Below are 12769 nucleotides of genomic sequence, written 5' to 3'. Positions count from 1 at the left end.
CCTGGGAACACTGAAGGGGGTTCTATAGGCAGTCGGCCTGGGCCTCCACACCATGGGAGTCCAGCCTCACCCCCTCCCAACCTCCTCCACCTGCCTAGGAACCTCTGGCACTTTGTCCCATGCCCGCTTGCCCCAGACCTGTCCCAGAGCCAAATATGGGACAAACACTTAATCCCAATTATGTAATGAGCAATTCAACAGTTGGCCAAGGAGGAGGTGCCTCGAGCCACACCCAGGAGTGGGGCAAAAGGCCCTGCTGGGTCAGGGCCACAGGCAGGCTTGGCCTCTGTCTGCAGTAGCCCCCAGTCCTCCGCCTCACCCAGCACCATGAGCGGCCGAGTTGGAGACCTGAGCCCCAAGCAGGCAGAGACCCTGGCCAAGGTGAGAGGCCCTTTCCCTGCAGCCCCAAAGGAAAGGGCTGAGGGACGGAGGGGGTGGCAGTGGCAGCAACCTTGCCCCACTCTGTTGTTCATAGTGTCCGCGACATATCTCTTTACTGTCACATCTCCCAAGGTCAGGTCTCACAGTGACATCAGGCCTATCCAGGGAAGCAGTTGAGGGAATCACATCACTTCCAGTTAATAGTGTGGGTGCCAGATCAAGCCTGACTTCTTCTCATTCAGCAGTCAAACCTAAGAGCTTTTTCTGGCAGGTGCCCTCTCGCCCCAGTCCCAGGCCCCTTTGGTGGGAGCCAAGGATGCTGATGGTCTGCCCTCTGGCTCTGTCCCATCTCCCTCCCCAGGACTCTGAAAGGTGACTTGTCTGTAAGAGTCAGGGAGACAGAGTAGAGTGTGTCATCCCTATGGTCAACGGAGAAGAGGACACATGATCCTTAACCATGTTTTTGTAGAAAATAGAATGAAAAAAGGTAGAAGCCTTGGTGGGCTAACTAAGGAAAGATGGAAAGAGCTAAGACTATAGCACTGACATCACCCACTTATCCTCGGTTTCACTTTCAAGCTTTCGGGTACCTGCATCAACTGCGTTCTGAAAATATAAAATTAAAAATTCCAGAAATAAACAATTCACAAGTATTAAATTGCATGCCGTCCTGAGTAGCATCATGAAATCTCCCGCCTTCTTGATCTTTCTTAGCTGGGGCATGAATCATCCCTTTGTCCAGTGTATCCACATTGTATATGCTACTTGTTTGTTAGTCACTTAATAACCGTCTCGGTTATCACATCGATTATCAGAGAGAGAAAGAGAGAGGCCGCATTCACATAACTTTTGTTACAGTATATTATTATACTTGTTCTACTGTATTATTATTGTTGTTGATCTCTTACTGTGCCTAATTTATAAATTCAACTTTATCATAGGTATTATGTATAGGAGAAAACATAGTATAAATAGAGTTCAGTACAATCCATGGTTTCAGGTATCCACTGGGGGTCTTGGAAGGTATCCCCTGCAGATAAGGGGGGAATACCATACATCTATACTCCAACCCACTTATTCACCCACCCCTTTATTTTTATTTCCATGCATTCTCCCACCCTGACCCACCTATCTATTCATTCCTCCTTCTATTCATTCACCCATAAATCCCTCCTTCCTTCTATTCCCCCACCTGTCTCTCCTCTCTGTCTACCTGTTCATTTATTTCCCCTTCCTTTTTTTCCATTCACCCACCCACTTATCCATCCATTCTTCTTTCTATCCATTTATTCATCCATCTATTCTTTCTTCCATTCACCTACCCATTCATCCACCCACCCTTCCAATGACCTATTTCTCCTTCTACTCATCTGCTTGCCCATCCTTCCATCATTGTGGGCCAGATGCATGTGAAAGAGAAGGAATGAGGAAAACAATCACCGAGTCTGGAAACCAAGACAGTGTGAACAACACTTTAACCAGCATCTCTCTTCTTAGTTCCGAGAAAATGTCCAGGACGTGTTGCCCGCCCTCCCCAACCCCGATGACTATTTCCTTCTGCGCTGGCTCCGAGGTGAGGGCAGAGTTGAGGGAGCTCGGCCTGAGGGGACAATGAGAAGGGCCCGGTCCCAACTACTCCAGAATTTCATCTGGCTCTCAGGATCCAATCACACCATCTTGCTTCACACATTCAGGTCTAGGAGCGGGGCAGTCAGGGAAGAAAAGTCCCACCCTGGGGCCCTCCTTAGCTCCCACTGCTCTGGGACCAGGACCAGGACAAGGTGACTGGAAGGCAGCCTCTTTCCCGCCTCACTTCTTCCTTCCATCTTCCCACAGCTCGGAACTTTGACCTGCAGAAATCAGAGGCCATGCTCCGCAAGGTGAGACCCGTCCCTACTGGAGATTAGGGGAGGGGCTTTGTGGGGACAATCTATGCCTTGAGCCCCTGCTCCATCGCCTCCCAAAGAGTGCTAGGAGCTCAATGGGGCCTCACTATTCATCTCCCTTTCAGTACATGGAGTTCCGGAAGACCATGGATATTGACCACATCTTTGACTGGCAGCCCCCAGAGGTGAGCCAACCCCCCACCCTGCCCCAGTCTTTCACAGACATACCACCCAAGCAGCCTCTAGGTCACTGGAGACCATGGGTGAAAGGCAGCCAGTGGAACCCCCTAAGTCTGCATGTACCTTTCCCGTAATAATTTTGAGCATTTCCTGGGGGCTTATGAGGTCCAGGCCTGGGTTAAGACTTTACCTTCATGAGCTTATTTAATCATCACGACCCTATGAGGTGGGTACTATTCTCATTTTACAGATGAAGACACCGAGGCCCAGCAAAGGTTACCCAAAGTCCCACAGCCCCAAGGTGGGGCTGGGATTTGAGTTCAGGCCTGTCTGTCCCCTAAACACGGGCCCTATACCACCATACTGAGCCTGTGTCTCTGTGCCCTCACCCCTAGGGCCTTGCACAAAGCATCCTGCCTGGGTGGAAAGGAAACTTAGCCTACCAAGGCATTGAGGAGGATAGTCCCACCACTGGTGTCCTAGTAAGCAATGGTCGTAGCCTCGTTTGTAGAGCATGAGCTCTGGGCTAAGCACGATTTGCCAACATGATCTTGGGGACTTTCCCCAACAGTCCTGTGAGGAAAGAATTATCCAAACCATTTTACAGAAGAAGAGATGGAATGGGGCTCAGAGAGATGGTGTCACTTGCTCAAGGATGCACAGCAGGGAAGTGGTAGTATCTGCATTTGAATCAGGTCTGTTGTCCTTCAGAATCCATGTTTTCTGTCATTAAGCCTAACTCCTCTCCATGGAAAGGGACTTAGGAGACATCGAGGGCAGAACTAGGGCACTCAGAGACCTCAGGCCAGAACTGACTGAGGCTTGGCTTTGCTGTGTACCTGCTGTGAACAAGGCCCTCCCCTGAAAGCTCCTCAGTTTTCTCACCTGGACAATAGTGCCACCCTCCATAGGAGGGACAATGCTTTACCACAGTATGTGTAGGCTGAGGCCACCCTAGCCAGCCTGATCTGGGGGTCTCTGGGGAGGTGCATCATGCCATGTTCCATTTATCTTTCCATGCATAGGTGATCCAGAAGTACATGCCTGGGGGCCTGTGTGGCTATGACCGTGATGGCTGCCCTGTGTGGTATGACATCATTGGGCCTCTCGATCCCAAGGGCCTGCTTTTCTCAGTCACAAAGCAAGACCTGCTCAAGACCAAGATGAGGGACTGCGAGCGCATCCTGCATGAGTGTGACCTGCAGACGGAGCGGGTGAGGCCCAGGCTGAGTGTGTGTGTGTGGGGCAGGGAGCAGGTGACTGGGGCAGGCGAGGCCACCCTCTACTGTTACGGTCAGAGGGCTCTGAGATCAAACACCGGCTCTGCCACTTCCCAGCTGTGCAGACTTGGAAAGTCACTTCACCTCTCTGAGCCTGTTTCTTCACCTACAAAACAGGGATAATAAATAACGGTTGCAAAAGTTAGATGAAATAGTGCAAGTATATGGCCTAGCACACAGGGCCTAATATATTTCTCAACAATGCTAGTTATTGTTATTCCTATTGAGTCTTTGCCCAGCTGTTCCTTCTTTCTGGATAAACCTATCCATAGCACACACACCTACCTTCCATCTATCTCCTATTTCTGCTTCAGGTCTCAAATTTAGATGTCACCTTCTCTGAGGCCCCTATCTGGGTTAATATGTGTTCCCACAGCTCCTGTACTATGAAGGTCTTGAGGACAAGAAGTATGGATCGTTGAGAATTTTGTTATAATGTCAGTACCTGGCACAAAATAGGTGCTCGATAAATATCAGTTGGACGAATAGAGGGATGAATGAATGAATGAATGAATGAATGAATGAATGGCAGTATGAATAGATGGATGGGTAAATGGATGGGTCAATTAATGGATAGGTGGTTGGATGGATGGATGGATGGATGGATGAACAGATGGATGGATGGATGATATATGGATAATAGATGATGAATGGATGGTGGATGGGTGGTGTGTTCACTGTTTTGTCCACTCAGTCCTCTGAGGACAGAGTAGGGGGCTTTAAGAAGCCCTTAGGGGTCATGTGCTGAGTCATCATGGCTTAAGTTCTGAGCCTACGCCCTTATCCTTGCTCTCATCCTCACAGCTGGGGAGGAAGATTGAAACCATTGTGATGATATTTGACTGCGAAGGCCTAGGATTGAAACACTTCTGGAAACCGCTGGTGGAAGTGTACCAGGAGGTGAGGAGAAAGCCCCAGAGCACCCCCTGCTTGTTTTAACAACAGTTTGGCATGCTGTGACCTAGCTGCTCACTCACAGACAAGATTTGGTACAAGGTGATGGCCTTCCTGGACCCTGTCACTGTGACTCAGGACCCAAAGATATGTTTCCTACAAGATCCCATAAAACAGGACTTAGGGACAACATATGTTGAGACCATAGGGATCAGCTTCCACTGAACCTTTCCCAGGGTCATTCCTAACTCTATGACTTGAACAAGTTATTGGGATACAAATAGTCTGCATTTGAAAGGGATATAGAGATACTTTAGTGAGTTGATATGTAAAATGCATACACAGTTCATGACAAATAATGAACATTTAATAAACAGAAGTCATTATTATTACTATACTATCATTACTATAATACTTACTCTAAAAATGATTATTATGTAATTATTATTAGGGTGAGATTGCAATAGTCTGAGGTGAGAAGGTCCCCTCCAGGGGACAGTGGAGGTGATGGAAGGAAGGGAAACCCTCCACAGACCTCTGAATGCTCTAAAAGGAAGACTGTAAAGGCGATGGGGGTAAGAGAAGATGAGGTGTGGGCTCTAATGGAGTATTTCTTGGTTCCACAGTTCTTTGGCCTCCTTGAAGAGAATTATCCTGAGACCCTGAAGTTTATGCTCATTGTGAAAGGTGTGCAGCAAGTGACTTCACTTTCTTTTGCCTCCGTTTCTTCATCTGTGACCTGGGGATAATAGTGCCTTCTTCCCTGGGCTATAGTGAGGCAGATTGGTTGCTTGACTGTATGCAAATCTCTTAGAGTGTCAGGAAAAGTAAGTGCTTCATAAATGATAACTTCTATGGTTGGCCTTACTACAAGAGGAGGCAGCTCCAACTCCAGCTCTTCCAGGAATCTCCCGGCACTTCTCCTGCCACATTGATCTCTCCCTCCCCAAATTGCCTCTGGCACTGGCGACTGGTGCAGCCCAGACTGGTCTTTTCTGTCTACTGCCTTCTGAGGGACCACCAATTATCTTGTATGTGTTCATCCTATTTTCCTCGTTGAGTTGTCCACTCCTTGAAACCAGGGCCTCTGATTCTCCACTTCTGTTATATTCCTCACAGGCTTGGGGTTTGGTGGATGTTCAATGAGTATTTGGATGGTTGTTGTTTGAGTGGGTGGGTAGGTGGATGAAGGGATGGATGTATGTTTGATGGTTAGCTGGTTGATTGGTTGATTAGTTGTTTAGTTGGCTGTCTAGTTGACTAGCCAATTGATGCCAGGCTAGTTGACTGGCTGGTGGTTGGTTAGATAGTTGATTGGTTGGGTGGGTGGTTGCTTGGTTGACTGATTGAGTGACTAGTTGGCATTTTGGTTGGGTGAGTAGGTAAGTTGGCAGATTGGTTAGTTGGCTGGCTGGTTTGTTGTTTGGCTAGATCTAGTATGGTTGGCTGTTGATTGTTTGAAAAGCTGACTGATTGGTTGTTTGAATGGTTGGCTGGGTGGAGAGAGCAGTTAGTTGGGCAGTTAGCTGATTATATAGTTAGCTGATTGGTTTACTGATTGCCTGATTTGTTGATTAATTGTTTTACTATTTGGTAGGTTGGCTGATTGGTTGGTTGGCTGTTTGGTGGGCTGGTTAGAAGATGAATTAATTGACTATTTGTTGACTGTTTGGTTAGTAGATTAGATTTGAGTGAATGGCTGTTTTGTTGGTTTCTTGTTAGTTGGTTGACCAGTTGGTTGGATAGTTTGTCAGGTGCAGGGCACTGAAATTGTTAAGGTAATTTATGATTCCTCCATATCATTGGCTATGACTGTTATGGAAAGAGTGGCCCAATGGAATTATTTTCTCTCCATTATTGTTGTTTATATCTCTCCAGCCACTAAACTGTTCCCTGTGGGCTACAACCTCATGAAGCCATTCCTGAGTGAGGATACTCGTAGAAAAATTATGGTGCTGGGAAGTAAGTGATTCTAATTCCATCCCCCGACCTCTGTAGATGGGTTTTGGAGTAAGGCTGGTTCATCACTCCGTCCAGAGATCCTCATATCACCTAGACTCAGAGGTTCCTCCTCAAAAGTGAGGTGGATCTTACATTGTATAATCTATGCAGTTTCCTCTGCCTTATTCCCTGCCTTTGGTGGCTAAGTCTTCCACATTTTCCTCCTTATTGGTTTCAGTTGGTTGCTAGTCAACCTCTGGGCAATGAACCTCAGTTTCCTTTCAACACTCATCATCTCAGTGCTTCTAAAGGCAATTTGGGCTGAGGAGGATGAGGAAGAAGAGCAGCAAAAAGAGACATGATTCAGAGAAGGGAGGCTCAAAAAGAAGGGACTGGATAAGTAAATAATGGATCCATTTGGTGAATTATTGGGCAGCCATGAAAAACGATTTCATATCATGAGAAATGTCATTAGTTTTTACTTTTTAAAGTAGATTATAAAGAGGTGTGAACAATAGGATCTTATTTTTGTGAAAACAAAAATAAAAAACAACTACAACAAAATGTTAATTTGTGGAGACAAGAAATTTGGTAGTTTTTAATTTTTGGTCTTTTCTATATTTTCTAAATTTTATGATAACATGTATTACTTTTATAAGTAGAAAATGTTGTTATTATTTTAAATGACAGAGAAAGAGAAAGAAATAGAGAAGAGAAATAGTTTCTTAAACTCAAACCAATGACCCTGAGCTTGGAAAATAACTTCTCACAAGCAGAATGGTCATATCCTCAAATCAGGGGATCTGAGAATCTGGGGCTGAGGGAGGAATAGCTTACAAATCCCTGCTTTTTCTCCCTTCCTGATACTTGAGTCTCTGCCTCTGCCCAATACCACTGGGACAGGGATCTGGGTGAATCACAAGGTAGCCCCCCAAATCTTGGAGTAGTATGTGTAGCTACTACATTCCAGATCCAAATCCAGACCTCTTACCCAGTTGGTGGCACACAGGGCTCTGTGTATTTGGCCCTGATGTACCAGACATTGTAGTCTTCACCTTCATCCCTGTGGTGGCAAAGAGTCTCCCATGGTCATATTGGGGTGAGGGAGATAGCCTGGGTTGGTCACAGGACTCTATGGTGACACCACAGGACTAAAAACTCTAAGAGCTTTGCATAAGCACAAAGAATAGTAACAAACATGATGATTGTGGTTATTAAACAGTGGAGTGGGGAGATGTTTTCCAAAGACCCGAGGCTGTCTCTCCCTCACCAAGATGCCTGACCACTTAAACACTGTGTGGCCCCTAACAAGTTCCCTGACCCCACTGGGCTTTAGAGTCACCTAGAGATGACTAGACAACTCTTATCTTCGCTACTCATGACTGAGAGATCCTCCCTCCAACACCCATCAGCCAGAGGGAAACATGTTTCCATAGCAACGTGATGCTTAAAGACACTTCCTATAGCCTGAGGCATGGGAAGCTGGAGAATTAGCCTTGGTAACCTAGCTTCTATATGGTTTCTCCTCAAGCTCATATCCTCCTGGCGGGAATGGGGGAATGACAAGTCCTCTCCATGCCCAATAACCACCCTTCAACCCCTCTGCTCCCAGGCAACTGGAAAGAAGATTTGCTGAAACTCATCAGTCCTGAGGAACTGCCTGCCCAGTTTGGGGGGACCCTGACTGACCCAGATGGGAATCCCAAATGTTTAACTAAGGTACAAAGGGCCCCAGGACAGGGGAGGGAAGTGGAGTAGAGCTGGGTTCCTTTCTCACCCATCCATTCCACAAATGTCTATGGAGAGACCCCTGTGAGCTAAGTGTTGAGTAAAACAGCCACAGCCCTGCCCTCACAGAGCCCTCAACAGCTGTGCAGGCAAACAAGAAATGAGAAAAATTTTGACCCAGAGGGATGAGCTGGAAAAGGAAGTTCCCAGAGGAGACTCTGACCCAGCTTGGAGAGTCAGGGAAGACTTCCTGAGGGGTAGGGGAAGACAAAATGAGTAGGATACTTCCAGGAGATGGTGAAAGTGTCTCAGGTAGGAGAAACAGCATGAAATGGCATGAACAACACAGTACCCAGAATAGGAGAGCAAGCCCATTCTGTCCTGTGTCTGCAGATCAACTATGGTGGAGAGATCCCCAAGTCCATGTATGTGCGGGACCAGGTGAAGACTAAGTATGAGCACTCGGTGCAAATCAGCCGTGGCTCCTCACACCAAGTGGAGTACGAGATTCTGTTCCCAGGCTGTGTCCTCAGGTAAGGACAGGCCACTGACACCTATCTGGGCCCTAGTCTCTCAGGGACCCATCAGACAGAGCAATAATCTGTCCCCTTCCCCCCATCCACACACAGGTGGCAGTTTTCATCTGATGGTTCAGACATTGGCTTCGGGGTTTTCCTGAAGACCAAGATGGGGGAGCGGCAGCGAGCAGGGGATATGACAGAGGTGCTACCCACCCAGCGCTACAATGCCCACATGGTGCCAGAGGATGGGAGCCTCACCTGTGCAGAAGTTGGTGTCTGTAAGTCTGTCCCAGCTGGGCCCCAGCTCCAGAGGGCTAAAGTCATCTGTCCCATGGTTTAGGGGAGGAAACAGAAGGGAAGTGACCCCCCAGGGACACAAGACCTAGGTTAGTGCCATTCATTCACACAACCACTCATTTGGTTCACATCCATGGGTACCTATTGTGCATTAAGAGCCAGAGACCCTGAAGGGGTCGAAAGCCCTTGGGCCACAGGACATAGGCAAGGGACAAGAAGGCAGATGTAACTCTCCCCAGGAGGAAACTTAGGAAACTCTGAGAAGTAAATCAGCTTGTCCAGAGCCACATATTTGAGTGTGGTGCCAAGGTCCCACCTCAGCCTTGTAGTAGCTGTGTAGCCCTCGGCGAAATCTTACCAATCTGGGCTTTTGGTTTGCTTACCTGTGAAACAGAGATTAAAACCCCTGCCTCTCAGAGTGTCTGTGAAGAGACAGAAAGCATGTGCAGGCCTGGCTCAGCACCCCACTTCATCTAAGGGGGCTCAGAGGTCTCTGACATTCCCGACTGCTCCCTTGAACTCCTGTTATGCAAGTGTGCAGGTGTGGAGACAATGGGATGCAGTGGCCATTGTTCTCATTGCCAGTTTGTGCAACTAAAGCCAGTCTGTAAATGTGCCAGGGGGAGGTCAGTGTCTATTTACAAGTTCTGCTCAGGGTGGCAATTCCCATGGGGAAGGGAACAGGAGTGGTGGGAACTTGACCCAGCTTGGCAAACACAACAGGTAGAAACACAGCCTGTCCTTCCCTATGGCTGGGGCAGAGACACAGGGAATGTAAAGCCAGCCCCAAATACATTTCCACTCATCTGTTCCTCCAGACGTCCTGCGCTTCGACAACACCTACAGCTTTGTCCACACCAAGAAGGTCAGCTTCACAGTGGAGGTACTGCTCCCGGACGAGGGCATGCAGAAATACGACAAGGAACTCACACCTGTCTAGGCAACTTCCTCACTTCTCAGAGACCCCTAATCTTCTGCTTTCTCTCTACATATCCTACCCTTCCCCCAGAAACTGATCATTAGTTCTCCTGGCTCTAACATTAGTGAGTAGAGAAAGAGCTACTGTGGGGAAGACTCATATGCTGTGGTCAGATCAGGAGAGGTATGAGAGGCATAGCCTTGGAGGATACCAAGGTTGCAGAAGAGGAAGAAGCAAGGGTAAAAGCAAGAAGCGGATGTCACTGAAACCCAAGAAATAGTAAAGTAAATCTCCTTGCCTTTGCCATGACTTCTAAGGCATTTATATGTACTTGAATTCCTTCGTTATGAGCTATAAGCAACTTGGGTTGGAGCTGTATCTAAATTATTTTTACTTTTGCTTCTCATAGAGTAGACGCTCAGTGTAGCCTTGTAAAGTTAGAAGGAGGTAGGGAGCAGGTGATTCATGGATGTGCATGACAAGACAGAACATACCCGGGAAGATTTCAGCACCTTGGACAGGAACAAGGCCAGGAAAGGGATGAACTTTCTTAAAGATTCAATCAGGTTCCAGATTTCTGGCAGAGGCTGCCCCCTTGGGTAGGTAGGAGATGCTTATATAAGGCTCTATCTGAATTGGGGCACACAGTTTCCCCCACCCATCACTCCCACCCTCATCTCTTTTCCTTGGAATGCACAGCTTATGTTTTAAGCAATTTAAGAAAGTTTCCTGGAAGCAAAGTAGGTCACATCTGACTCTAGTTGCTGCCCAGTGATAATAATTAAAAAATCATAGCTATCATTCAGTGAGTGCTCTTTATGTACCACACACAGTGCCAAGTACTTTATGAGTTTAGCTGACTTCACTCTCACACCTCCTCCAAGACTGCTTTTCGTGTCCACCTTATGAGTAAGGAAACTAAGGTTCAGAGAGGTGAAGTCATTCACCCAATATCACACAGCTCTTAAGTAGCAGATCCAAAACCCAAGGGTGTTTTGTTTTTTTTTCTTTACTCCAAAGACATGGCTCTTAATTACTCCATAATATCTCCAGCTGGGCCTGGGGCATTGCCCTCTCCTCATCCTCTTCCACATCATCCTTGAACATGAGGCCTCCATGCTGAACTACAGCATCTCACTATCCTGCTGAGACCCAGGACCAGACCTGGAGATCACTGAGAGGTACCTGGGGGACAATCAAGGGGACAGAGGGACTCATCAGCTTAGAGTGTACCTGAAGCAAGTTTCCTAGGAAGCCATGGAGAGGCTCACAATATGGGAGCTCATTGCTCCTTAAAGCCACATTAAAGGACATCTGCCCCATTACTAGAGTTTAAGGACAGACGTTTAGCCTGAGAAAAGGACAGAAGTTTTAAAGTTAGCCATAAGCGACAAGACTCTAAAGCCACTGAAGCCACCCTGTCTGGGAAGGGTAGCCCAAGTACACAGGTTCAGACCCAGGTAAGTTCAGACCAGACACAAAAAAAGGATTGGTTACTAATGACCAAGTACAACAAGATAGACCTTTACACACAATTATACCAGTAGTCTAGCTAAGCAAGACCCCAGGGTAAGGATGAGCCCTCTGCCCTCCCTCCCCCTCCATCAGCAGCCCCACAGACCCTAGTCGAAGATGAGGGTGTCCTCTGGGAGCAGTTCAGGTACTGGCTCTGGGAGCCCACACACTCAACCACATAGAGTTTCATGACCCAGTTTAACACAGGCTGGATGCAGGCTTTAGAGTAAGCCACAAGCCTTCCACATGGGCAGGTGGCAAGGCATCTGAGGGAAGAGAAGGAAGAGGGTTATTCTTGGTATGTAGTTATGGCCACCTTCTAACAGATATATACTTCATGCCTGGTAGGTCACAGCCATAATTCCATTTATTCCTGAATTTTCCTAAAAGTGTTTGTTATTCCCATTTTATAGATAGGGTGATGGAGGCTCAGAGAGGTGGTTGAATGTCACTTCTCTTACCCTGGCCTTATCTATCAAATGGGTGCACACCTGTCCCACCAAGGATGGAAGACTGGCCAGAAACAGGATGGTGCATGTGGCCCACATTTTCCCTTAATCCTTGGGCAATCCTCAGGGGTCCACACTCCATCCCCTTCTATACACACCAGCCCAAGATGCACCATACAGGACCTGGAGGGCTCCTTGAGAGGGGTTCTTTAGAGGGCCAGACAGGGCCCATTATGGGCTGGCTGCAGAAGAGCTGTTCACCTCCTACCCAAGGAGCAGCCTGGGTTGGGTGGCTGCAGAGAAAGAGGCACCACAGGTCAAGGGCACCCAGTGAGTCCCCACAGTAAGACTGGAGGGCAAAGCCCTAGGTAAGTTTTCTCAGCAGGAGGTAGTAGAAGTTGGAGAGCTGAAGGGAAGCTGCTCAAATAAGCTTGACAAGCACTGAGTACCATCATAGCCACCACTAGGGGATGTTCCACACCTTTTGTGAACCGCATAACCGCTTCTATTAAAATTTTTTTTTTAATTTTCCAATTACCATTGGCATACTGATATTATATTAGTTTCAGGTGTGCAACATGGTGATTAGACATTTATGTAGCTTATGAAGTAATTGTCCTGATAAATCTAGTACCCATCTAACATCATACATAGTTATCACAACATTATTGACTATATTCCTTATGCTATACTTTATATCCCCATGACTATTTTGTAACTACCACTTTGCACTTCTTAATCCCTTCACCTTCTTACAACCACCACCCCAATCCCACTT

The 12769-nt window shown here is 47.3% G+C and overlaps 1 protein-coding gene across 1 annotated transcript; it reads left to right on the top strand.

The window, feature by feature from the left end:
• Positions 1-247: 247 nt before the first annotated feature.
• SEC14L3 (SEC14 like lipid binding 3) lies at positions 248-12524 on the top strand. The gene is made up of 12 exons (XM_039861828.1): positions 248-381; positions 1879-1954; positions 2218-2261; positions 2393-2452; positions 3473-3661; positions 4532-4627; positions 5248-5308; positions 6500-6583; positions 8175-8281; positions 8684-8823; positions 8920-9089; positions 9927-12524. Exons 1-12 carry the CDS (start codon positions 328-330, stop codon positions 10046-10048), a joined length of 1203 nt encoding a protein of 400 aa, XP_039717762.1. The 5' UTR covers positions 248-327; the 3' UTR covers positions 10049-12524.
• The last annotated feature ends 245 nt before the right edge of the window (positions 12525-12769 follow it).

This window comes from Pteropus medius, unplaced genomic scaffold (assembly GCF_902729225.1).
Source record: "Pteropus medius unplaced genomic scaffold, Ma_sr-lr_union100, whole genome shotgun sequence".
In the NCBI taxonomy this organism is placed as follows: Eukaryota; Metazoa; Chordata; class Mammalia; order Chiroptera; family Pteropodidae; genus Pteropus; species Pteropus medius.
The sequence above is the reverse complement of the archived record's forward strand: the minus strand, read 5'-3'. Positions and strand labels throughout refer to the sequence as shown.

Bases quoted from the DNA above. Each gene is read 5' to 3' on its own strand.
- SEC14L3 (XM_039861828.1), top strand. From the start codon at position 328: ATGAGCGGCCGAGTTGGAGACCTGAGCCCCAAGCAGGCAGAGACCCTG. The intron at 382-1,878 runs GTGAGAGGCCCT...CTCTCTTCTTAG, and splicing joins AGGCAGAGACCCTGGCCAAG to TTCCGAGAAAATGTCCAGGA. The intron at 8,824-8,919 runs GTAAGGACAGGC...ATCCACACACAG, and splicing joins TTCCCAGGCTGTGTCCTCAG to GTGGCAGTTTTCATCTGATG.